This window comes from Corticium candelabrum, chromosome 9 (assembly GCF_963422355.1).
Source record: "Corticium candelabrum chromosome 9, ooCorCand1.1, whole genome shotgun sequence".
Classification (NCBI taxonomy): Eukaryota; Metazoa; Porifera; class Homoscleromorpha; order Homosclerophorida; family Plakinidae; genus Corticium; species Corticium candelabrum.
Window position 1 is genome coordinate 6,181,347 of NC_085093.1, and position 11,478 is coordinate 6,192,824.

At 43.3% G+C, this 11,478-nt stretch overlaps 1 protein-coding gene across 1 annotated transcript in view; it reads right to left on the minus strand.

Moving 5' to 3' along the window:
* Nucleotides 1–3,709: 3,709 nt before the first annotated feature.
* Nucleotides 3,710–11,478, minus strand: part of LOC134184501 (putative DMBT1-like protein) — a 24,843-nt gene continuing 17,074 nt past the window's right edge. The window contains exon 6 of the mRNA XM_062652207.1: nucleotides 3,710–3,974. Coding sequence (XP_062508191.1) covers nucleotides 3,934–3,974 — 41 coding nt within the window. The 3' untranslated portion in view covers nucleotides 3,710–3,933. The remainder of the gene's footprint in view (nucleotides 3,975–11,478) is intronic.

Here is an 11,478-nt window from a genome sequence, read left to right on the forward strand (position 1 = left end):
TACCTTTTCAAAGCAGAGGACATGTTTACGTCTTTCAGTAAAACGCACGGAAGAAACACGAACACCGCCAAACAGGTAACGCGAGTTACGCAGCCTCGATCTCCGGACGTCTGTTTAGTGAAGGATACTCTGACTACTAGTAGACGTACTGCGTTTGCCCAATTTTTATTTTATTTCTGTCACTAGCTAGTGCTAAGTACTTAGTTTATGTATACTTTCTGACAGACTGAGAAGCAAGTGACTTCACTGGTGTAATTATTACCACACTTTGTCTTCCTACAACAGCGCCAGAAAAGGGGGGGTTGCAACCCCAGCAACCCCCCATCTGGATCCGCTACTGCCAGTCCTGGCTGTCATGTGCCTGCAACTTCAATTTCCTGCTACAGCTCGAATGCACGGAGAAGGATATTGATCTGCGTGGAAGACCGGCTACTGTCTGTCGTAAAGATAGAAATTACCAAAATAGGCTGCAACTGCTGCTGCAGTCCTCCTCGCTAGGCAAACACTGTAAACAGCGTGACTCGGTACGACTAGACATCGATCGCGAGAAACGGCAAATTCGACACTGTCACACATATACAAGGTCAAAAATCGTCTAGTTGGATTACTTGACCTTGGGTCTAGATCTATAGCTTCATCAGCGCACGGAAGCTGTTTCAATGTCCGTTGCGGTTGTGCGACATTACCGGCTCGAAATTCTAAACAACGTCGAGTCCACATGCGTGCATGCATTACCGCGGTTTCGGGGTAATTCTTGCGCGCATGCGAAGCAAGGCTCTCTTCTCCGTGCGCGCAAGAGGGCCTGGGTACGAGATTAGATCTCACCTAGATTAAACCTCCAGAACAAAAAGTGTGCGAAGCGCACGACTTCAGCTATAACAATGCTAGAATGATTTCAAAAGTAATTATCAAAAGGCTATGCTAAATGATAGAGTCTAACAGTCTAGGGTCGCCTTCCTAGTTCAATAATAAGATAGAAAGATACCGCTACTTTTGCATTACGCATAGGCAATATTTGGGGAGCGAAGCTTCTTGAGCATGCGCAATCGCCTTGATAACATGCACCTTTCGCCGATCTCGCTGTACACAATGTCTACGCTTCTGGGTCTGCTTCTGCTCTGTATATTATCTTGCCGTAGACTAGGCTTTGTAAGTAAGTGCACTACTTACCATTTCGTGCATCTTCTGAGAGAATTTGCCTCCGTAAAGACGCGTAGAAAGGCATTTCTTGAGTATGGCTACTCGAGGATAAAGAGACTGCTGTTCAAGCTGAAGTCGCCTGATTCACACTCTGAAGAGATGCGCTTGGAGTGGAAGCACGTTCTACCATTGCCTAGCGATAGATTAGTTTTGGCGAGTGAAATCAGGCCACCTGGAAACCCGTTTGAGGTAACCAGACATGTAGGCGTTCCGCGTTGTTTCTGGGCAGTCTAGCGTGATTCTGTGTATATGTGATTGGCCAAGTCGAAGTTATTACTGTGATAAATTGCACTCGATAAGTACACTGACGCGGATCAGAGTACAGTACACGTACTCTGTAGTCTGTTTTTACAATTAGCACTGCCAGTGAACAAGTCACAGCAACAATTTTTTGTTTAAAATACCACAAACATACGCACTATTCCATAGCTGTAATGTCTCAATCACAAAGCAATGGCTGTTCTACCTCACACGCGGTCAATTAATACATGTCTATAGTAGTGACCTCAAAAGTAAAGATGTTGATTGTCCAAAAATGTCACTGTAGCGCTGAAGCTGATGATTTGAGTCCGATAATTAAACAGCAAGCAAATGAAATAGTAAAACTTTATAACAAGATTAGAGTTTTCGAGCAAGACCGTGCATCTTCAAAGTCTGAGTTGCAAGAAAAAGCAATCTCACTCAACCTACGTGCTGCAGAATAATAAAATCAAGTTTTACACAAGTATTGTGTCGAAAACTGTGCTTGATACAGTGTGGATTTTGACTGAAAGCAGCCAAGGCAATCAGTCTGTATAGCAAACAAAGAATGAAGCCGAGGTATATAAAGTGATGTAAGCTCATGAGCTCACCGCCTTCCCTGAAGAGTTGGATAGGCTAGACGAATTTTCGCTGACTCTAGTTCGACAAGATACACAGTTCCACAGTTCAAGAACGCTACATGGGGTAAAAGCAGTCCTAGTATGCGTCACGTTTGGTTACCCCAATGGGTTCACCTACCGCAAAATCTTCACCTAAATAACTTTCATCGCTAGAAAATGAGTAGTCTGTATTTCTACTCCACGTGTATCTGTTCAGAATGTGGATCAGGCGACTTCCACTTGAACAGCAGTATCATACCCTTGAGAAGCCGTACTCAAGAAATGGCTTCCTACGCGTCTCAACGCAAGACACGTGTCTCACAAGATGCACGAAATGGTAAGTAGTGAACTTACTTTCAAAGCCTAGTCAACGGCAAGATGATCTACGGTCCAGAAGAAGACCCGAAACGTAGACTTTGTGTAGAGCAATATCGGCGAGAAGTGCGTGTTTCCCTCGAGATTGCGCATGCTCTAGAAGCTCCACCCAAATATCATCTATTGCCTACATATCATTTGTATTGCCATGAGATCTCACGAACGAAGACGATACGTCTGCCGTATTTGCTTCGATGTCTTGGTGGACGGCATAAAACGGCGACTCTTTGATCCTGCGACAGAACGCTAGCTAGTCTAACTGCTCGACTAGCGAAACTACCACTTGACCAGTTGTCAAAGATGATTGTTTAGCGACGCTATTGTGCATGTCCTTTCACCGCAGTCTTGAAATGATCGGAATACTGAAGCTGAAACTAAAAATAAGACGCGTATGTGCACCAGAGTCTGCATTCACGGCAATGACACTGGCATAACTATCGGATTTTACACCCAGCGCTAGCATTCTGGTGGTAAGAAGATGATAAGCTTCGAAAGCTATTTCCGAAATCATTTTACAACTGTTCTCACCCATTGTCGAGAACTGAAAGTATTAGGCTAGATCTCAACAAGGGCAAGTTTATGAAAACTTTTGAGGAAATATAAAACGCATCCGAAAGGGTTCATTTCTCAACTGTCCATACCATAAGCAGAAATTTAAATAATTTAGATAAATTTTCTAGCGACCGGCCAGATGTTCTTTAGTCTTTGCTCCTCCTTTAAAATAACATTTTTATTTCCTATTGATATTCTCGTTTTCGTTAATAATATTCTTGTTCTTTTTAATCTTACTATGGGTTGGCTAAATGTGTATACATAGAAATAGTGCTATATTTTATATCCTGAATAAACAACTACAGAAAGAAAATCGTGGCCTTTTATTTTATATTTTTCTGACCACAATGGGCTAATAAAATCTAATAAATAAACGCCACAGTTGAATAGCCCCGCTTTCGTTAAGAATTGAAGCATGCCTGCTGTATATACATAATTGTATTTATTAAAAGTCCAAGGAAAGACTAAAAGTACCATATACTACATCTATAGCTACAGTATCAATTTAGCATTGCTACAACACAGGCGATACATGCAGTTCTGCGCATTACGCTACACTCGAGGATCACGCATTCATATTTATCGACACATCATTTGTTTGATCGTCTGCTCCAAGACACGGATGCAGTATCTGACTAAAAGCGAGGCACAACTTGCTCGGCACACGAACGGAGCCAGATTTTTTCAACGATAAAGACGTTTCAGATGCTTGCTACAGTAGACTTAATCATGCAAGTCTGACATGCTAAATGTAAAGTGGAAGGTGGCCACTTACAAATATTAATTTTTTTTAGTTTTTGGATCTTCAAGTGGATTTGATAAGCTGCATTCTTTGTGGCTGTTTTCCGGCATAGCAGTCAATTACAGAAAGATAGCACAAGTGAAAGATCATAAATGGCATCGACTGAGTGACGTTTCCTGTCGTATAAACGGATAGCACGTGCCCTTAAATAATGCCTCCTCTAGATTCGCCACTGTCAACAGTAACTGTCACAAGTACTATCTATTAGTCATGTTAGCCATATATACTACAATAATATTAGCAAGGTATACAGCAGTCACAAGAACTCATGAAAGTATTAAACGCAAATTAGACATAACACTGACTTGTATACCAAACTATACCACGACAATTTGACCAAAAGTTTTGACGTAATTGGTCTAACAGACAACACACACACACACACACACACACACACACACACACACACACACACACACACACACACACACACACACACACACACACACACACACACACACACACACACACACAATGCCACACACACACACACACACACACACACACACACACACACACACACACACACACACACAAACACACACACACACAAACACACACACACACACACACACACACACACACACACACACACACACACAAACACACACACACACACACGCACGCGCATGGAAAAGGTTTTAGCCAAGTCTCCACAAACGTCATTCGACTTCGATCTCAATTTCAGTTGCGGAGATAGCTCCCTTGCCTCTAGAGACCGGGCCTCCATGCGCTGCGTTGAAGCTTAGGGACAGCGCTACCATCCATCTGAAGCTTGGCCGGAGTCATCCAGGTGTCACTAATAATGGCGCAGCTGCCGGACTAGACACAAAGCTCACAAGCACCCTCTGCTGCATAATGTTACTTCCAAGCCAGCTGTCATGTCCACCTTAGTCAATGACCATGTACTCATTTTAACTCCTGAGTCGAGAGAAACAGTTGTGCATAACATTTTCTACATTAATCAATTAATTAATAAAGTGGAGCTCCTCCCCTCCCAGGCAAAACAATGCCAAATTTTACTTGTTACAAAATTACACTAATGAACTGTAGAGTAATTATGTTAAAATGTAGCTAAGCCTACCGAATTCCGTTATGAGACTGTTTAGGTATTGCAAAACTCAATACATGGCTTTTTGTCTACTGTACGCTCCCTGTGTACTTCCCAAACCTCTCGTCTACATTTGGTGGAGACCCGATTTGTTCTAAGGTTTACTTTTGTTAGAGGTTTAGGTTCTCAGCTATGCCGAAGTCGAGAAGCAGCAGAGCTAATGCTCGTTCACCTTTTGCTCATTCTGTCAGTCCTGACTCCATCAGTGGCCACGATACGGGTGATTCTGTTTGTCGTTCATTGGTCCACGTTCGATTAGATAAATTCTTGGGACAGGACGAAGAATACCTCGACAGTTGGCTGCTCCATGTTGATGCGGTCTCTGATCTGGAACGTTAGACACCATTCCACCGTTTACAACACAACACTGTCGCGCTTCCTGGATGCGCTCGTGCCTATCATCGCCCTTTTTTCAACTACAGTAGCAGAAGGAGCACAGAATACAGATTCGAGGGTTTTCTTGGCGATCAGTTTGGCTCCAAAAACTCTGCGCGTCATTTACGGGCAAGCTGATGTCTGTTCTAAAATGTACTTAAGAACCTGTTTCTACGTTTTACTCTCAATTTTCTCGCACTCTTCTTCAACTCAACGCCGCTCAAGATGGCATCTTACAAGAGCTGACTATTGTTACGTGGTTTCACGAAGGTCTCCGTCCGGGGTTTCAAATTGAGCTAAAACGCGACCAACCGAGTACGTTGTCAGAAGCAGTGCGTAGTGCAAAAATGTTGAAAGGATCGGGAAAAGAAATCGAAAACAAAGTATAGCAAGTGACAACCACGATTTTTTATTCTTCAACACTCGGAGTCCCAATACGCCCAGTATCAGAATTTTTTGCCAATGGGTCACTTGCAACAAAAGCCACAAGTATCGCCCATGTCCAGTGGTTAGTCAAACCAGCTTCTACAACACATAATTTTGCAGCAGACACAATTTGGATTTCTTAAACAACAAGAAAAAGTGTTAAAGTTTTTGCAATCTGCCGTTATTTGGTCACCATCAGGTTTTTCGACAGAGTTTCCTCTTCTGCTGTACCTCAAGTTTCGAGTTCCAAAGCCTCCACATTCTGTGGCACCTGTCAACACCGTCATAACTACGGCCATAGAATTAGCGATTGCCGTAAGCGTCTTGCCAGAGAAACCAAGTTGCATCAGTCTTGTCAGTCAGGACCTGCCAATTCCGTGTTACCAGCAAACCATAACTCGGATTCTGTTCAACAGTTACACAATAAGTGTTGTCAGGAAACGCCAACTACCATCCTCTGGTCGCAATCTCGAGTATGCCCTTTAGAAACGATTCTTATCTAGTTTCTAAGCCTTCTTCTTTCGTTACTGTCTTTACACTTGCTGTTGAAGGAACTGCACCTGCGACTTGTGTCATCGACTCCGGAGCCTCTTGTTCAATCTTTTCTAGCGCCTTTGTTGATGACCTTGGTCTTGACGTCAGCAAATTGTCTTGTGTACAGGGCAATGCTAGCGCAGCTAATAGTGGTCAGCTTGATGTCGAAGGTAAGAGTGATATTAGGCTTTCTATTGGTGTCATACGATTCATCATGTTGCGGGGTTATTCGTGACTTTGCCTTCCGTATTCTGTTCGGATCTGACCTCTTGCCCTAGATTCACGCAGGTATTTGGTACGGTGACGGTGTAGTGACGTTTGATCTCCTCGTTCAACTACCACAGCCACACTTTCAATATTTAGTGCCTTTACCGATCTATAGCGCGCTGATGTTGAAGTTGATCTTAGTTCAGTCGGTCATGCTTGCGTTGTTCTTACTGTCTCGCACGATTCAAAGGCTATTCTAGGCACAACAATCGTCACACTTTCTGGTGATGCTAATAGCAATTTGTCGTCGTCGTTGTACAATGATGCACCTCCGTCGCGCTCAGGCTCTGTCGTCAGCCCGTCTGCTTTGACTAACGAAATACTCTCCTCTTTACAACATTTTTAACTGAATTCGCTTTTGAACGGTTATTAAAAGGGTTTGCGCAGCATTTGGACAATTTGCGTCGCACTAGTGTGCTAGCACATCACACTGAAACTAGAAATCACCCACCAATTAGCATGCCGCCTTATCGTTTAGCTCCTTCCAAGAGAAATTAAGCAGAACTTCAATTAAATCTATGATGCGGACAGGTGTTGTTCGCTAATCCCGTTCGCTTTGGGATAGTCCCGGCGTGTTGATAGATAAACCGGATGGCAGTGAGCGTTTTCGTGTCGTTTATCGCCGAGTGAATGCTTGCAGCAGCAACAGCAGGTATCCCATTCCTCGCGTTGACGACGGCTTGGATCTACTTCTGATAAGCAGTTATATTCCAGCTTTGACCTTTGTCAGGGTACTGAAAACTTCCTATCGCTTCTGATGACATTGAGAAAACCTCCTTTACAACTCTTGTAGGGTTGTTTGAATTTATCACCGTGCATGCATTTTGGATTCTAAAACGCTCCTAGTTCCTTTCAATGGGCAATTGATTCTGTTCTTGCTGGCCTCAAATGACGGACTTGCATCGTCTATCTTGATAATAATGTTTGTTTTTTCTACTGATTTTGACAGCCATCTTCAAGATTTGGAAATAGTATTCCAGCGCCTCCGCCAACATAAGTTTTCGTTTTCTGTTTGCTTCAGTTTTGTCGTGTTCTTTGCGTTTTATCGGCCACACGAAGACGTGCCACTAGCAAAAGTGAATTTTAGAGTAATTATGTTAATGTTACTTCAATGTAGCTACGCCTATTCACTTCTGTTACAAGACTATTTGGGTATTGCACAAATCAATACTTTACATTTCGTCTTTTTGTACGATTGCTGCGTACTTCCCCAGCTTCTTGTCTACAGAACTCAATACATAGCCATACCATTCAGCAAAAGCACCCCGAAAGGAGTCTTTCTAATTGGAACGAAGCGAGGAGCTTTAGAAAGCCGAAGAAGACTTGTCTGGACAGCTGGGTGCTGCTCTAAGCAATCGCCTTCTTTGTCAATTGCGCTGCCATTCTCAAACGTACGAGAGTTCTAAAGCGTCATGTGGATAGAACGAAGTCCCGGCTATCATCTGTGACGTTATACATGCATCGGTTGTTACGGAATATATTTTCCAATATTTCTGTAAAATATTGAGCAGTAGCGCTATGCACAAAACATAGGTGTGATGGTAGCTCCCCAGCCATTGTCAATAGCGATAAACAATGCGCATTGAGCATATAATATCTTGCAAAAGCGTTTCAATACCTCCGTCTAGTTATTCTTTAACGACCAATCATCGGTTGCAATGTATCTTACTAGTCTCCGCGATTGGTTCTGACGTTAGACACCGAAAGACCTTGAATCCGACCGTTATTTCTTTTGAAAACCGTTCGGCGACCTTTTTCTTTTTCTGCGAACGGGTTTTGGTCAAGTAAACGAGTAGACTCGCCCACAATGATTGACGTTTCCTAGCTCTTAATCAGTAGTACGGATAAGGAGTTTGACTTTGCAGGTTACTTGAAACGTTATTGAAAGGATAGACGAGAGTTGGGAACGTCTACGACTGGTAGTGAGCGACATGAAGAAGTTTGGTTTTGTCCTGTGGAAAATTCAAGCGTGACATTAGACTTGATTGCTAAATTGTTGTATTTGAGATTGTTTTGGTACTTCTATTAAAGTAAAAAACATGTAGAAACATATGCAGCGTGTTGAGGACGTAGGCTGACTATCTAGACTACAGTCTAGAGCAGTTTAGCAGCAGAATATTGCTCATTAGAGTCAGGTGTCAAATGGTTGCAATAAAACGTCCCTATAGCGACATGTTCTTGCAGATTTCTCAACAAAGTGCTCGCAAAAAGGCCGCAAAATCAACACGGAACTTCATCTCGATAAAAGTAACAAGACTAGGGGCCATTTTCACATCTTAGACCTTTCCCTTCAAACAACCACCCCGTAAGTGTTGTCAGAGTCACTTAGATTTGTCTAAAATATTCATTTTGCGACCGTTTGGCAATCGGTCCGCTACCAATGTCTTAAAATACAACGTTCTACCGTTCTGCCCAGTTACAACCGTCTTGAGCAAAGTTTGTGATCGATCTGCAATAGAACAACGGGATACGTAGACATGTTCACTGCCTGGGCTTGAGCTCGAAAAGAGCGTGCAGTTAAAAACATTGCGGAAAGGTTAGATGTGAAATGCGTGGGTGTGCCAGTCCGGCACCATGAAACTATGCCATAGCTCGCCAACACTGTCACTTCAACTTGCAACTCTGCAAGGTCCAAAACGTTTTCATTCTTCAAATGCACTTTAATTGAGATACAGAACGGTAAGACACACATACACACACTCACACACACACACACACACAAACAAACACACACACACACACACACACACACACACACACACACACACAAACAAACACACACACACACACACACACACACACATTCATCCAGTCATTGATTCACGCTGCGTTCATTCCAATGAGAAACAATGCAGGCCAAGGACACAATAGGCTACATCAAAGGAGTGGCTGTTCTCTGACAGCAGAAACTCTCGTTGTTGTAGAGGCCTTGTTGGCGGAATGTTTGGTGAAAGTACTGACATTGACTAGTTTTCTGTCTCTGGTGGTTTACAAGGCCGGCATGATTGACAGCAGTAAAAGCAAAACCATCACAGCTGCAGTGTAAAGCAATCTCTGATGCCGTTTGCCTTGCTTCGTGGCGACATTTCTGCTCATACTTGCGGTATTTCTCTTGTTCTTCCTTCTTGAAATTTACTTCATGTGTGGCAGCCCAGATCTGATTTCTCCACTCATTCCTATCTTCTGCTAGTATCCTCCAAACCCCATCAAGATTGCAATTCTTCAAATCACTCAGTACTAAATCTTTCCATCTCATTTTCTGGCCTCCGACTGAACGTCTACCTTGGGGTCATGCACACACCAAAAGCTGGCTTGGTAGAAGACACCCATCCATGCGCAAGATGTGACCCAATAATTGAAGACGTCTCTGTGTCAGCATGGGAGAGATTTTTTGTAGGTGGGCAATCTTTCTGATGGAGATGTCTCTCTTTCCGTCCCATAGGGACACTCCAAGGATGGAGCGGAAGCTTCTCATTACAAAATTCTGTAAACGGTGTATCTGTGGCTCCAGAAGTACTGCTGTTTCCAGACAATATAAGAGGGTGGAAAGAACTACCTAGACAAAGATTTTAAGCTTTTGTGGTAGACTTGATCTTTCTCTGTTGCCAAAGGATGCGGTTAAGTGACCCATATGACTGAGATGCTTTGGTGATCCGTGTTGATATCTCAACGTCCAAGGTGCAATTGTTAGAAAGATAACTTCCAAGGTACTGAAAGGATGGTACCACTTTAATGGGATCACGATCAGGATGAAGAGAAATGAGAGACGGAGGATGGGCATCAGCTCCAGGTAGGACAGCTAAATGCTTGGTCTTCTTATAGTTGATAGTAAGTACCATGTGATGGCAAGACAAATCCAGGATCCCAGCAAAGGTAGATAGACTTTTATAAGAATTAGATATCAATGCCATATCATCAGCATATTCAAGGTCTGACACTGACACCTCTAATGTAAGCTTCTTCCTGTTTACTACCAGGTCAGCATACAGAAGATATGACAAACAGCACCTGCACCTGGTTGGTGATCAGTAATGACAAGTCGAATCACAGAGTCAAAGTAGAGGTTGAATAAGGTTGGAGCAAGTAGAAAGCCCTGTTTGACACCACTAGATACAGAGAAATGATCTGAGATTTTACCATAGGTTCTTCCAGCGGCAGAAGTGTTACTGTGCAATGCTTCAATGATTTTGAGCAACTTAGATGGCACGTGATAACAGTATTGAAGAACAGACCAGAGAGCTGCTCTATTGATTGAATCGTAGGCTTTACGAAGGTCTACAAAACAGGTGTATAAAAGACAATGGTACTCCCTGGCTTTTCCTAGCCTTGCAAGCCAGGCTCTTCCGCGCAGTCGTTAAGCTAAACGCACGTGAATCACGTGAGAAGGAGCAGCTTTTGCCGGAATTGCTGCAGCGTGAGAAGAGCCTGGTCGCTTTCGAGAACGTCATAGTGACGTGGGACCCCGGATCCGGTTTCATAGCTGATAACACTAATTCGATAAGCTAAACCTGTAGGTAAGTATGAAAGTTGAGTCGACATCGCTTCACCCACTTGCTTGTTTGCGCATAGTACGTAGTTGACATGCGTTTGCTTCTAGTACGTATACATACAGCACCGCCATGTAATATTCTGCGGTGTCACAACTCCTTTTCAGCATTCAGTTTCGCCAACATGTACAGTACACCACCGAATCTAGACGACTACCAATCTGCAGCGCGGTAGTTTGAGAACTCATGCATTGTACGCGGTTAGCGTATGTACTGCAGCACTCAGATCTAGCGAGTCAATGCATTGAAACAAGTCGTACGTAGTACACAACTACGAGTCAACTCTACACTTCCTGAACATGGTAGGTCCACTGCAATTCGGTTTTCCCACGCCTAGGGGTTTCCAGTTCACCGTGAGGAGAGCTAAGCCAATATCGTACAAAGAGCTGCTTGCTAGGTCGCAATTACCGTCACACGTTCATTTCAGAT